Here is a 15,701-nt window from a genome sequence, read left to right as displayed (position 1 = left end):
CTTTTGGTACTTTTCCCTGATATTTCAACTTGATTGTGATGCCTGTGACGCAACGAAAGCCCTATGAGGTATTCTGTACGAAGGGCGACGAAGCTATGATATTGACTGTAGAGATATAGTGGAAATGCTGCATGATTTTATTAAGTTAAGAGAAAAGCAGATCCAGTTAGGTTTCCACTCGTTTTTTACTCAATGGAGCATACATGATAGTTTGTCAGAAACTGTGAATAATAGGTGTTATACCAACTTTTTCCTTAATTACACCTGGCGTTGCCAAACAGCCTTGTACGTACCTAGGACGTCTAGCATCTTTTCTAGCATAGTCCAGAAGAAATGGTTCCTAGGCTTTGAGCCTGAGGAAGGTTATCTAACAATGCAGTCAGTGGCGGCGCCAGGGGGTGGTATGGGGGGGTAATTACCCCCCCCCACTTTTTTCGAAACATGGTCTACATATTTCGTTTAAAAACGGGTTAAAAAGCACTAGGTAGGGGTAGATTATATTTCGTAAGGAAATTTGGCCGGGTACAATGCACTGAAACGAGGCGATTAGGGCGTGGTCTCACTGGCTACGCCCATTACCCTCCCACTCGGCAGTAGCTGGCGCCGCCACTGAATGCAGTAATTTCATCTCCACTCATGAGGGTCTTTGCTGGCACTTAGGGTAATATTATAGAGTCTGAATATAGGCACACCACTGCTTAATTGAACCCAGTCTGCATAACAAGCGCTACAAGACAAGATCGTGATCTGCTTCCTTGATTTGTTTGATTTAAAAAGCTGGTTATTCTTAGAACCAATTCTGGGTCTTTCATTTTTCAGATATAACAAACAACTTGTAAGATGCAAACTCATATTTGCGTGACGTCTTTTTCTATTACCCCTGAAACGATTTACTTTCAATGCTAAACCTGTTCACATACCCCATCATACATAATAAGCCCAAGATCCCTTTGCTTTCCTCCTAACAGCATTTGTGGCTTGATTATGGCATCATTGTCTAATACAGCATCTCTTCTAAGCTAGTGTTTTTACGATCGTCAAAATGTTTTCATCAAATTATGGTATTCTTCGATCTTTTTCAAGATTGATTTTACATCATGTTACTAAACAAGAGACAGATGATTTTTTGTGGAAATGAGCTGTAGAGTGTAGGCTGTAGAGTGTATTACGTCATAGATAATATTCGTCACGACGAATAAATATAAAAGTCATTGACACATTTTTATAAGAACACAGATGAGAAAAAATGACAACAAAGCAAGAACATGCCAATTTATTTTGTTGTTGAAAAAGGAATGTATACTGGTTTTTGAAAGAATCGATGAAATGTAGCTTATGAGTAATTTGTTTTGAATGTTTTGAAATAATTATATGATGTAATAATTATTTGAAATAATGATTAACTTGTTATTGTAAATAAGAATGGTTGTACTTTTAACACTAGGTAGAGTTTGCCACAGTTTTGTCATAGATTCTAGGAATAAACACGAAGTTTCCCTGGTAATATAGATAAACTTTCATGATTAGTACGTATCACAATTTGTAGGTATCTTTTCATCATTTGCAAGGGAAATGATGATTAGGCCTAGATAATCCCCGTTTGTCCCGGTTTTTGTTGAGATGGAGGCTTGAGTTGGCGAGCATGAGCCGCAGTGTGACGTATTTCCTCTTTAGTTGCCCAACCCTCGTTGTGAAGAGACTCGGGCCTGGAAGACTGTTTTGGTGTCAGGATGATGGACATGGATGGGTGTTGTGTCAAATTCATTTGTAATTCTGTTTGCTATTAATTTACCTGGAGAATTCATGATATTTCAACATGAAAGTTACTTAATGAAGTCAGCAGTTCTACTTCTAAATAGCTTTCCTTCGTGAAATGTTGCACATCAAAGCAAGAGGTGTTTTCTGTGGCTGAATAGGAATTCATAAAGACCTATTTCCGATTACCAGCTATTCCTGATAGCAGTGAATTATTTATTCTCATCCGCAACACTGGAAATCTGAGATTTCATTCCTTTCGAAAGGGTTAAATGTGATACATGACTGGAAATAGTTCATGGTAAAACTGCCTGGCTATTGGAGTTAGAAAGGGAAGTTGGTCAGGGCCTAACATATTTACTTTTAGCCGCCAGTCATGACTGTGGAAGATGAACACGAGGAACTTGTTGCAGAGCTTGCAAGATTAGAAAAGCTTTCTGCAGAAGAACGTTTGAAGGCAGCGAGGAAGCGCAGGTTATCTCAATTAGAAAGATGGAAGAAAGTAAAACAAACAGAGGATTTGTTTCCACCTATCCAAAAGGCAAATAAGGGTAGGCCTGTCAAGTTTGAGGACAGTACTACACTGATTGAAGCATCCGCCAGAAATGACGCTGAGGAAGGTATGTATTCCTGTGCTTTCTTAACATGTTCGCATATTAAATGCACGAATTATTCATTCTTCACGAATTTTGCTGGTTACCCATTAAGTTTTCGAAGGTCAGCCTAGTTCCTAAAATGTTTCACGCTACGGAGTTGCTACGTTCTTGTCACCCCAGACATTCGTACCTTTGATGTAACTGCGAATATTTTGGAAACAAAACAAAACTCGTGAATGACATTCCTTCCCAGTAATAGCTAATTTTACATTGATTTGCTTATGTAGATTCGTGAATGTAATCTGGTTTAAAACTCTGTTTTTAAAGAGCTGGTATGCATAAAGTTGTTAAAATTTTATGGCCAGACTGCGGCTTCCGTTTGAAGAAAGTGTGATCCGCGCTTTTGTAAAGAAAATGTGCAAATTATAAGAAAATTACAGTAATCTATTATCCTAAAGCGGTCGTTAATTTAATTGAAGAACCAGAAATCCTTTTACCACAGTGCTAAAAGTGACATTCTTATTTCTATGCTTGTTTTCTTGCAAATTCCAGTAAAAGCAAAAAAACTGTTTGAATCTTCTCTACTGAAGGTAGACGAGTAAAACTGGTAGATGTAGAAGAAAAGTTGTCTCAGTTTCAAAAGGCACAACTCCTTATTTAAAATTGATTTTTTCTGGAGAAATTTGCCATAGCTTTGTTTGAAAATGCTTGGTATGCCATACTTGATGATAAGATTTAAAGTTTCTTGCTTCGTCTATTTGTTTTAGATAAAAAAGGGTATTAGATAGCTTTATTTCTTAATGCTGAAAACATGGCCCATAATCTGCAATTTATATAATTTTGTTTTTACTCTCTGATTCATGTGTTCATTGTTATAGGAGGGTTTCATCAGGCTGTGGCTAAACCAAATTTCTTTATAATTTGTAATTGAAATAGCATTATCAGCTTCAATCTCACCACAAATTGCTTTAATCTCATGATTTTATGGTTCTTGGCCAAAAATTCTTCCAAGTAAAACCCTTATCCTTTATACTGGTTCTTCTGTCAATGTTTTCTGAAAAGGCACTGGTGCTAGGAGAAATTTGTATAAATAATTCATTTAATTTATTTAGCAGGCTATCTTTTGTCCAATAAATCATCCCTTTCCACAACCATCTAACAAATTGGCCTGTATATCCACTTTTATGTACGGTAAATCCTCAAATTAGCCCCCTGGGGGCTTATTTATTTTTGCTATTTTTGGATGGGGGCCTATTCGAGGGGGCTTATAAAATTATTGTAGACATCGAGAAGACATTATTAAAAGACCTCATTTATTTTAGTAGGAATTTCTTTATGAGCATTCAATTAATTACTACCAAAAGTATGAATTTGTTGTGGTAATTCAATAAAAGGCCATAAGCAACCTCAAATGGCAAAAATCATCAAATGAGGGGTCCAATTTGAGAATTTACGTTGGCACTAATGACACTTTTCCTCTGAAAATTTGTTTTGTTGTTCTGTATCAAACAAAAAACCATTGTCATCAAACAATAAACATTGAGAAAAATTGTTTAAAAATCCAGATTAAAGTTTAAAAATCCAACAAGTTCATTTGGCAACTACTAACCAGAAGTCTGTTTGATTGCATTGCCTTTCTTGACCAGTCTACAAAGATTGGCAGATGTAGGAACTCAGGAACATACTTAAGTTTGATATTTCACACCAAACTCAAGACAGCACTGTTATTGAAAAACTTTTGTTAGGTTACAATTTGATTGGTAAAAGGAGGTTAGTATGCTGAAAATATGCCCAATATGGCTATGCAAGTGAGAGATCTTTTCAATAGCTGCTATACTCTATTACCAAACCAAATTAACCTTGAAGATTATACTTAATCTGTCTTAATGAACATTACTGTTTACCAGTTTGTCATCAAGTGCTTGTTGCTTGAATTTTTGCTTGAATTGTTGCTTGAATTGTTGCTTGAGTAGAAACTTAAAACTACCCTGTTCTATACACCAAATAGGCTTATGTTCTTTTTTGACTAAGTTGAAAAAAAATGAAAGAATGGTCTGCTATATTAATCAATTTCTATCATTCCATTGCAGTAGAAAGACTGATCAAGCAAGGAATCAGCCCAGATTTACAAAATCTGGATGGTTTAAGTGCTTTACATCAGGTAACTGCCAATTAATTTCTGTATTTTTCAAGGTTAATATTCAGCCAAGTTCTTTGTTGGTTCATAGTTTACCCTTTTGTGTTCATTTATAGATTTATTTTAAGTGTCTTATCACACATGCTTCCAGTGGTTGATTATAAATGATATGGTACCACAAATCTTGAACTGAAGTTCAGGGAAATCTCTTCCCATGAAGAAAAATTTTAAAGTTTGGCCAATATAGTCACTTTATCTTTATGAATTATAGAAGTCTTAATAGAGTCTATCAATTGTTTCTGTTCTTGGTAATCATTTTTTAAGTTTGAAAGTACTAAAGAACTTTTTATTTAGAATGACATATATGTTTTATGGATTCTAGGCAGTGATTGAAGATTGTGAAGAGGTAGTGCATGTCCTTGTGGCAGGTGGTGCCAATTTAAATGTTAAAGATGCTGATTTTTGGACACCATTGCATGCTGCAGTTGCTTGTGGAAATTATGATTTAGTGAAAATCCTTGGTGACAATGGAGCTGACCTGGTTGCAATCAATGCTGATGGGAACATGCCTATTGATCTTGTGGATGAAAATGAAGATATTGAAGTATATCTTGACAATGCTATGACAGAAAAAGGTATCTTTTCTCCCATGTTTTGATTTTCATATCATTTAAAGTCAAGCAGTCTGCCTGTGTGTGCTGTTTCAGAACTTTGTGGAATAAGACAATTTTGTTGTTTGTTCCTTTAATAGTCCAGTCGCTTAACTCAAGTTTGTGATCATATTGTGACAGAATAGAACAAAGCACCAAACTTTTCATGGTGATACCTGGGGGCATGGGGAACACTCCCCATTTAGCGATGTTGCTTCCTTTCAGCTAAGAATAATTTTACTCAGTGAAGTTCAGTTTATCTCCTTGATTTTCTAAAGCAACAGATGGGGCTGACTTGCAGATACTTTCCCCAAATTTATTTTCTATACAACTGCATTAAATTTTGAAAAATTATTTTCATAGCTGAATTATATCAAATCATTTTCAAAGCTAAGAAGGTTTCCTAAGAACTTTAGTAATCATCTGCTAAATCAAAATGTTTAGGCTATATTGTTATAAAAACCACTTTAATCATTACAACAAAAATCACATGTCAACATAAGTTCATTTTTTCTTTTGCTTGCCAAGAAAATTGTGACAGTATTGTCCTCTTTTCTAAAAACCCCTTGCAACTCGAAGTTTTACATTGTCATTACTCATTGACATGCTATTTTTCAAACTCGCCCAGAGTGTGCAATTTTCTTGTCATCATTTGACAAGAATTCATCCTTCCTTTACCATGCTTTACTTCATAATCAACTGTCAAGCGCAAGCAAAAAATTAGATTATTCGGGAGACGAATCTTCAAAACAATCCTGCTAGCATTTCCTTATCTTAATGCTATGGCTTGAGTAAAAGAAATAGGTTTTTCCCTACATGTGTTTACAGCTAACACCAAAGTTTTGTTAAGTTAACTACTGAATGGAAGGTTTGGTGCTTTGTTTCAGTCTGTCACAATTTTCATCTTAAGCGACTGGACTATAAAAGGTTTTGAGTTCATCACATTTTTTCATCAATTGTATTATTTTTATTTAACTAGTTTGTGAATTGGTTACAAAGCTTGTATGATAAAATGTGATGAGGTACCACAGAGAGTGCTGTAAAATGTATATAGTGTTTACAGCAAGAATTTTTGCATACAATTACTGATCAGCAATCAAACACTTAAATGTTTTGAATTAAATAGTGAAATAGTATTCATGCAATGCAGAGCTTCAAAATTTTTATATGATGTAAGAAAATTAGGAGCTTGGACTAGATGTGACATGTCTCATAGAAAATGGGTGTTCTGTTAGGCTACACAGAAGAGCAACTTGAAAACATTCGCAATGCAGTTGCAGAGGAAATGCTACTTGATTTACGAGAAAGTGTTCAAAAAGGAAGAGATCTTGATTTAAAAGATGAAACTGGAGCTACTGCAGTAAGTTTTTTGAGCCGATATGATCAAATAACAAATTCAGTGCTGAATCAGATTTGTAAGGTGCTGTGTCGCCACAATATGCATTGTTATGAGTACTGTCACACAGAAAAGAAAAAGTCATGCTGGGATCTATAATAAGCTCATTTAGCACTTCCTATTGTTATTTTATCATTATTTAATATATAATTTTTTGTTTGGGACACTTTCGTTTTGCTTTTAGTTGAGTTTCTGCCAAAACTCAAAAATTGATTATTGATTATATGTTTTAAAATTTATGTTCCTGTATATCATAACAAAAGAACAAGACATGTTCTTTAGGTTAATGTTGTTTGCCTTAAGTTAATTTAATAGGGTTTAAATTTTCTATTTGATTTGAAGTTTACTATTCTCTGCCTGAAAATGATAGATGAATATCCACACTCGGTAACTTCACAAAAAGATAAATTAATATGTGCCCAATGTTTATTTACAAACAGGCAGAAAATCTTGGCTCATTCTCTTTTGGTTATTTTTCTGCCTAAATAATATTATCTTTTTGTTATATTTATATTTCTTTTGGTATAATTTATTTTTTGTTTCTAGCTGCTTGTTTTGTTTAGTAAAATGGTATAATTCATTATCAAACCATTTTTAGAGTGTTTGTATAATATGCTGATGTACTATGATATAAGATATTCCAGTAAGTTTGAAATATTAATCTCTGGCTTGTTAAAACATGGCTTTTTTATCAAAGCAGGATTGATTGTATTATCTTTAGCTGAATCTTTTAAGTACACATGATGAATTATTTTGTTTCAGATGCACATAGCCGCAGCCAATGGCTACATAGATGTAATAGAGTTTCTGCTAGATAATGGTGCAAAATTAGATGTTACTGACAAAGATGGTTGGCAGCCAGTACATGCTGCTGCTTGCTGGGGTCATGTTAGTATTTCTGTTCACATGACTTTGTACAAGTCTTTCTTATTTGTAATTCAGTCTACAGCTGAAAATAGGAATTGTCAAAACATTAAGAAGACAATCATACCATATTGATAATATTCATGTATATATCATGTTGTATATAAGAAAATTTAGTAGATTTCCAATATGGTGTTTAATTATAAGTAACACATTTAAAAAGCATTAATGCTCATTATTCCATTATTTTTTGGATTATTCATATTTCTATGTTGTAGCTTTTCAATACATTGCTATTCGAAAAGAATATTATTTTATTGGAATTAACAATATTAATATGTACATATGAAATCAGAGGTTTGCAATGTTGAAATACCAACATATTCTGCACAAAACAGTCATAGCATTACAGGATTCAAAGATAATATAAACATCGATAAAAGTGGAAATGTGTCAATTCTCAATTAAGCCTTTTAGGTTGAGATTTTTTTGTTACAAGACATCATGTGCAAACTTAATTGAATATGAAGTCATTTTTAAATGATCAGAATTTATTTCTGTTAATTCTCTGTGGTTCTGATTTTAATTCTTGCATATTACTTAAGTACTTTGAAATACTAGCAAAAACAATAATAAATCAATTTAAAGTAAAAACACAAGCATTTAACTTGATTTATTTGAAATTTAAGCTATTATGCATTGAGAAACACATTTTTTCCAAAACACTGTAGCTATTGAAATTTTACTTGTCCAGGATGCTGTAATTGAAATATTATTCAGTCATGGTGCAGATCTTGATGCGAAAAATAATGACAATGAAACTCCCTTTGGTAAGTCAATTTTGGTTATTTTTTTTGCACATTTCTAAGTAATTTTTTGATATCCAATTTTCAAGATTTTCCATTAGATGTTTGCAGAAGTTTTGTCATAGGTACAATTTCTAACTAATTTATTTTTCAATTTGACATAAATTGTTTTGATTTCGTATATTTATTTTGTCATAACCTTGTATTTCAAATGTAAAAGCACCCATGTTCAGTTTCCAATCAGCAAAATTATCTTAATATATTTACAGAAGAATTCAAGTTTGCCCTTGATTTGCTGGAAGGGAAACTTTTATCCACCATTCAATGTTGATTTTGACAGCGTTGTCATAGAGATGGCATATTTTTCTTATGTGTAAGAAGGAAGAACCGCAGGATAGACTGTCCGCCCGATTCTGTGAATCTTGCAATGAGTGTTGTTACAAAAGATATACAGGAACAAAGCAATACGACGACGAGAATCCAATGTCACGAGATAAAATGTTCAAAATAAATTAAATTTAAGGAATATACTAATATTTTGCCCCAGCATACAGGGCTTCATCAGAGTAAAAATTTCTTATTTAAATATTTTTAATATTTAGTTTTAATAGTAAAAATATTTTTCTTAGACTTGACAGAAGACATAGAGCTCATTGAAATTATGGAGGAGCTGAAAAATTCAGGGCGTAAGATTCAGAAGTCTGTAAAGCGAACTCAGAGTAGCAGCTCAAGAACGTAAGTGTGTTTTGTTCTAAGTTTGTTGTTATGTTATGTTATGTTATGTTATGTTATGTTATGTTATGTAATGTTATGTTATGTTATGTTATGTTATGTTATGTTATGTTATGTTATGTTATGTTATGTTATGTTATGTTATGTTATGTTATGTTATGTTATGTTATGTTATGTTATGTTATGTTATTGATGTTTTGATCCACATTTATCTGCCTCATGCAATAACGATATTTATGGCTTCTGTATCTCAACTGGAAACCACTGAAAGGTTAACATATTCTTTTAGTTAACAATAATTTTACTTCTTAATTTTAGTTAATAATAATCTGTTACTCCTTAGACTTTGTGTACGAAGATTGAGCTTGGTAGACAAACACCTTACATCAAAAAATGATGCAAAAAGTGAAGGAAGATTTTTCCAAAAGCCGGAAGTAATGAATGTAATGATAAATGCGGTGAGTATAGATTGGTGATTTATTCTTTATTTAATAAAAACAGATCATCGATTAAAGCTTTGGTTAGCTTTTGATTCTCCAGGTTTAGTGTCTTGAATTTTATTTTAACTATGACATTGAGAGAGCTTCTTAAATTTCTCATGTTTTCTTCATTGTGAAATCACACCCCATGCACAGTAAAGTAAAAAATTAAACCAAATGATTTTATTTATATTGCCGAGAAATATTTTATGCAGCCATTTACGTTCCAAATATTAAAAGTGGAGATATGTTCGATGGCTTTTCTCGTACATCGACGATGGTTATTTTTATAATGTAATTTGTTTTTAGGAACATAAATTGTATATGCATTGAAAAACATTTCCGATCCCTATAATGACTTGGCCGTTTAAAGCATTCCGTTGCATGTATCGGTTGACCACATGTTCCTTCCTTGTTATCTTTTGAAACCTCATTTTAAATAAAGTTGTAACACCTTTCCCATCGCTGGCCCACCTCGCGCCACGGCAGTATCTCACAGCCAGATGTGATAATGATTTGCATTCATACCTTGCCAAAAAAACACAGTAACCTTTTGAAATAAAAGATGTTTCGATACAGCTACACAGACAGCAGTTTTCAGCTGATAACTACCTTCAAGTAAAACAGCTTTATATGTTTTTGACTGTAGCGCAGCCACGTAGCTGCAGGAGGGGGCACGGGGGGCTGCGCCCCCCAAATGAAAATTTTGACAATAGCTTGCTCCCTCTGGCTACAGTTTTTTCAAATATGATATTTTGAAAATTTGGCTTATTTATAATTCCATGACCTTGATTTTGTCCAAATATATCTGTTCGTTATATATCTGTTTTCTTGTTTTAAAGCTGCCCCCTGAGATATGGTTCTTGCTCGAGTTTGCCCTCCCCTAGCCGACACCTACAGCTACGTAGTTGCTGTAGCATTTTTAAAACTTACCAGTGTAACAGTGATATTCAATTTGAAGAATTGTTTTATTACCTAGAAGGTAGAGTTGCCTTTATGCTTTCCAAACTTGTATCTTTTTGGATTTCATCGTGTTTTGTATGAGATTTTGCTAAATTGCGTCATAATTCTAGGGCGAGGCAGAAGATGACGATGAGCAAAAACGAAACAGTATTAAACTGAATTCTGCTGAAACTCCGGAACCTCCTGAACGACAAAATACTCCATCTAATTCTGCAAAAGCAGGTTTATTTGCAGCCCCACTTCGGCCTCCATCGGTCTCTCGCCAATCTGTGGAATATTCAAGCAACGAGCAGGCATCACCTGCTATCAATCAAGTGAACGAAGAGAAGAGAAACAACGGAATCAAGGGGGATGCCCCTGTTGACGAGAGTAAAGTCAGTATAACGATAACAGAGAGCAAAAAAGACAACGCAACAGTGCCACATCTTGTGTCGTATAGGAAGATTGCAAGCCCGACAGCAGGTTTTATTTTAGTTTATTTTCTACTTGTTATACTTAATAGCAATTAACAAAGGATTCCATCTGAGCAAGATTGTGAATTGTAATAAAAATTCAGAAAACGCTTCAACCTGTCCTCCCGATGAAGTTTTATCCCTTTACATATCTCAACATTTTCCTTGTGTCTTTTGAAAAGTGCTCTTTTGAGTAAATCACCGGTAGTTTGGTCTGTACGCTTTGTCAGGAAAAATTAAAAGTTGAAGCACAACAGTAAATTCTTATCACTATATAAACTCTTCTCAAGGTATAGATAGGCCTTCCTCAAACTACTTTATTGTTGGATAACCTCCTCCTCGGGCTCACAGCCGTCAGGAATGTATATTGATTTCGACACACCTTGCTTCTGTCTTTGTTATCATTTCTAATTGCTTCAGAACATAACAGCATTGCTTAACAGGCTTCCAACTTTCCTAATGCCTGTAGCACCAAGTGTTTGCAGTAAATCAACAAAAAATCAAAACGAGACAGTCCTATAACGTCTTCAAATGGGATTGGTCTTTGTGACTGTGTACGTTTCTCTTCAGTCTTCACCTGCCTGCTGTATATACTATAATATTATTGTATAATATTGTATATACTATATAGCCTTTGCAATCTACCCAGACAACTACTGGCTGACTGCACTTTTAAAAGTAGGCCTATTTAGGTACAAAACATCGTCTATTATACTTTTGAAAAGGAGCATAGACGTTTAAGATCATTCAGTCCTTCTTGCTATTTTGCTTTCAGGCTTCATATAGTTCTTAGTTTGAATGAACATTGTTTTTTCGAACTAATTTCGGCGAAAATCTTTAGACGCCGGGTGCTTTGATTTTTTATCCACACCCTTTAGTTTTTTATCTTTGTGTTGTTTTGTATAATACCTGCATTTATTATTTTTCTGTCAATACTTATATGAAAATTTTATTCTGTAGCACCCTTGGAAAATCATTTATTTTTTCAAAGGCTTCCTTTTAACAATGCTTGTATGACTGACGGGAATAATGATAAAAGAATTTAAATGTTTTCATAATACTTCTTTATTACTTCTTTAAATTCAAATCTTTCCTATGAATTCACAACTCTCTCGTTTTAGACGCTCCGGTGGCGCAACCAGAAGTAGACTCGCCTATGCAGAAGGATGCCGGCGGTGCACAAAGTTTAGACAAAACAGCTGAAGCGAACTCAAAGATTAGTAGCGAAACTCGAAATGACAAAAACAGTGCCGAAGCGCCCAACGGCAAATTGGCCGTGCGGAACGACGGTACCGTTCATAAGAAGTGTTGTAGTATACTATAATTTTGATTTAAGCATTAAAAATAAGATAAACATCCATTATTTACCTATAAGGAGCATTGCATCTACCAACACCCTAGATAATTTTATCCATAACTGCCGCCTGTTTTGCAGCAAGTCGTCAAGTTTATTTCGTCAAGTTTCATGATACATGTTTGTTTTTTCGATATTTGTTTTTTGTCAGGTAGTTTCAGAATAGTATACATCGATCCGTTTGCAGTTGAAATTGAGCATTTGACCTTAAGTAAATCTTTCAGTTTTATCGCATTTTAAGCGCCCTTTCTTAGAAATTATGTCATTAACTGGAACGTCCCATTTCCTGTGTTGGTCACCTTTGGCCATTATCACTTACAGCCATATTTATGGCCTTGTATGACAGCATGCCAATGGAAGGTTCTCGCCGCAGTTTTGTCAATAAAATCAGCAGCCTTAAGGCAGTTTTGTTGTGGTGTCTGCCGTCAGTAGGCCGCAGTAATTAATGTTATTAAATACCTAGAAAATATTTTGCTACCTGGCTGTCTCGCTTAGCGATATCCAACAATCGTATTTTAGAAGTTGATATCTCAATGAAAAATTCAATTTTGTTTGTAACTTAGGCAAATGATTTCTAATTGATTAACGCAAGACGATTTGTATCATCAGTGCAAATCCCATTTTTTGGTATCTTTGACCAAAACTCCCATAGGCCTATTTTTTAGCCTTGCTTTAAGATCTTGCTTTATTCCCTATTCATACTCATAAAATTTTTTTGGTGTTTAAAATATAAGTTCAGAATCCTCAATTAAAGCCACCAGGTGTTAGCGGTAAATGAAAACCATTTGGTAATTTGAATTTAATGTATATTTCTGTATATTGATTAGGATACTATCAGCCGCCATTTTGAAATGTTTTTTTCACCCTGCGTCGGTTATCCACACAATTTAATTTATCAAATAACAGCCACTGTGGGGCCTTTAGAGCCTTGTTACCATATTTTTATTTGCCTTAATGCTACGTTTGTCAGTTATGCTTTTATATCCTGGTTTTTTAATTGAGATTGAAGATGCAACATGGTTTTCTGTGATAATTTTGCATGCGCAACGTTTCAGGGGGACGATAAAATCGTTTCATCGTAAGAAAATGTTTTCAGGGACTCTTTTTGTCTTTAGGCGTAATTGGCATGTTTCTGATGTGTGTATTGGTATGATTTGTTTAAAATTAATCTAAACATTATACTTGGCGGAGTAAATTCTTACAGATGTCTGAATGTAGTTCGATCTTTTGCTGGTAGAAGATATTTTATAGAATACAGACTTGTAGCATTTCATAGTTATGATGCCTCTACATTTCTTGGTTGCCATTCCTCTGGTTTGGTTGTGATCATGACTAATGAAAACTTTAAAATCAGCAATATGAAAGTTTTCAACGAAACAGCAAAATAGCGAAACAAATGACAGAAATAAACGACAAAATCTAAACTTTTTTATTTGTTTGTTCTAAATATCGAATGTCTTGATTCAATAGAAAGTTGATTAGGAGTCAGAAAAGGAAGGGCACAGCAAGAATAAAACGTCTGCTATTAACCAATGAACGGAAATTTTGTATACTCTAGTCGTGAAGCCCTTTTTATGCTTGATGTTGGTCGCAATCATAAATGTTCAAAGGAAAATTAGAATTTTACAACAACGTAGAATCCGAGAAAAGAAATATGGGACTTCGAAAGAAAATCAAAAACTGCAATGGAAGTGCATCAATAGCTTTATATATTATCAGTAATATATACTTTTCACTAAGGTGAACCCAAAACAGGATATCTATGTCAATCAAGTACTGTATTTCAGTGGCTTTTGAAACGCTTATTCATTTACAAAAGAAAGGGGACATTTTTGAGAGCCACGAGGCTCAGAATCAGAAGGTAGGGGTTCCTTGTCTCATAGCTATACAGTCTACTCCTTTTGTTGGGGGTTCACTATCCTGAATTCAAAGCAATTGTCTGCCGCACCCCCCCCCCCCCCCCAGTTGCCAACCGACCGACACCTTTGTTACAATATGTTGTGGTTGTTGTTGATGTTGACAGTTGTTTGAGGTTTTCAAAATGGAGCCTTTGCTTAGCTGAAATTGTTTCAGATGGAGAAATTAGAAGTTTCATTTTAGAGACTAGGAGCAGACTGTTGAAACGAAAGGTATTTAGTAAGCTTCTTAACACTTTTCGTTTATGAGCAGCTTATAAATGTAGCTGGAGTAAATCATATTGTTACGGTATTACCAAGCAAAGAAAGCCACAAAATTTGCTTTGGAGGGGCTTTACCTTATTCTCAGCTCTTATCAGTGAGGCCAATGGATTGTAGCAACCAAATTTCTACCAGTTTTTTAGCCAAGTTGTGGTGTACAATCGCCATTCAATTGTGAAGCGCACAAATGTAAAACTGACTAGGCCTATTTATTCCTTATAGGTTAGTGGCAGTATAAATTTTGTTGGTATGTCTGTCTACTGGCTGTCTTGTGATACTTGCTTGAGCTTTCATGAGCAAACAACAAAAATATATTTTGCTCATTACCATTCTGGATATAAAGAAAGATGAAAAATGAGTGAAAAACCCAAGTAGGCCTATGATGAGTGCCAGCTGTGTATGAGCAAATCTACAGAAGGTTGAACACTTGGCTATTTGATGTATAAAATACCAATGTACTTTTGATGCTGACCCAGGTCATCAATGTTGAGATTTCAGGCATAAGCTACTTGGAAATATTGATTGATGATATCAAACTTTGAACAGTGAAATTTACATAAATTTGAGTCAAGACTTAAGTTCTAAGTTGTCCCAACTAAGTATCATTTTATTATATATAGACTGGTTTGTTTTTACAGTTAAGGGTATATTTTTGATATTCACATGTGATCCATTAGTTCTAAAGGTTTCAATAGGATCCAGGAGCATTGTGTAATATATTCTGATTATAAATGTTAACACTCGGGTCATGGTAAAAAGATGCGTGTATTTCATTTTAAACTTCTTATTCTTGAGTCACTGAATACAACTAAATCATATTGCCGTAAACAATTTAACTGAAGGTGTGAAAGTCCATTATCCTTTAATACAATAACACAACATTTGACAACTGTGAGTGGTGGCAGAAGGGTAAATTCAATCAATCATTAATAGTTATCAAAATTCCACATGTCCCTTTGTCATAATTTTTGTCATGTTTGTCCTCTATACAAAACTAAAACCTCAACATCTTTGCTTAGGTATTCAAAGTTTGAAACTATATTCCAAACTATGTTTGTACCTCACCTCATTTTATAATAAATTCTTGTACACTGCTTCATAGATTCTTACAAAGAATAGTGGAAAAACAGAAAGTAATTTAATTATAATCAAATTTGCCCAAGTATTTGACTGTACAATTTTTTATTTCAAAATTTAAAGGTCTTGATGTTATGGACTAAGGTTAGTTGTAGCTAAAGAATTGATATTTACATTTTAGGCTTAATTTGTTAAGAATTTGAAAAATTGTGCATCCAAAATTTAGTTAGTATAAAAATTCATATTAACATTAAATGATGTTT

General features: G+C 34.1%; 2 protein-coding genes across 2 annotated transcripts in view; both read left to right on the top strand.

Annotated features, from left to right (window-relative positions):
* Window positions 1-1,690: 1,690 nt before the first annotated feature.
* On the top strand, window positions 1,691-13,463 carry LOC135690731 (protein phosphatase 1 regulatory subunit 16A). Its single transcript, XM_065208371.2, has 10 exons — window positions 1,691-2,375; window positions 4,442-4,512; window positions 4,871-5,123; window positions 6,374-6,498; window positions 7,297-7,422; window positions 8,153-8,228; window positions 8,834-8,939; window positions 9,280-9,394; window positions 10,489-10,840; window positions 11,952-13,463. Exons 1-10 carry the CDS (start codon window positions 2,132-2,134, stop codon window positions 12,152-12,154), a joined length of 1,671 nt encoding a protein of 556 aa, XP_065064443.2. The 5' UTR covers window positions 1,691-2,131; the 3' UTR covers window positions 12,155-13,463.
* Window positions 13,464-14,180: 717 nt separating this feature from the next.
* LOC135690726 (protein fantom) overlaps window positions 14,181-15,701 on the top strand; it is a 40,752-nt gene continuing 39,231 nt past the window's right edge. The window contains exon 1 of the mRNA XM_065208366.2: window positions 14,181-14,313. The gene's annotated coding sequence lies outside the window, so the exon portion shown is untranslated. The remainder of the gene's footprint in view (window positions 14,314-15,701) is intronic.

The sequence above is a fragment of the Rhopilema esculentum genome, chromosome 4, assembly GCF_057945365.1.
Source record: "Rhopilema esculentum isolate cy_ngs chromosome 4, ASM5794536v1, whole genome shotgun sequence".
Lineage (NCBI taxonomy): Eukaryota > Metazoa > Cnidaria > Scyphozoa > Rhizostomeae > Rhizostomatidae > Rhopilema > Rhopilema esculentum.
This window is presented reverse-complemented; position numbering and strand designations above follow the sequence as displayed.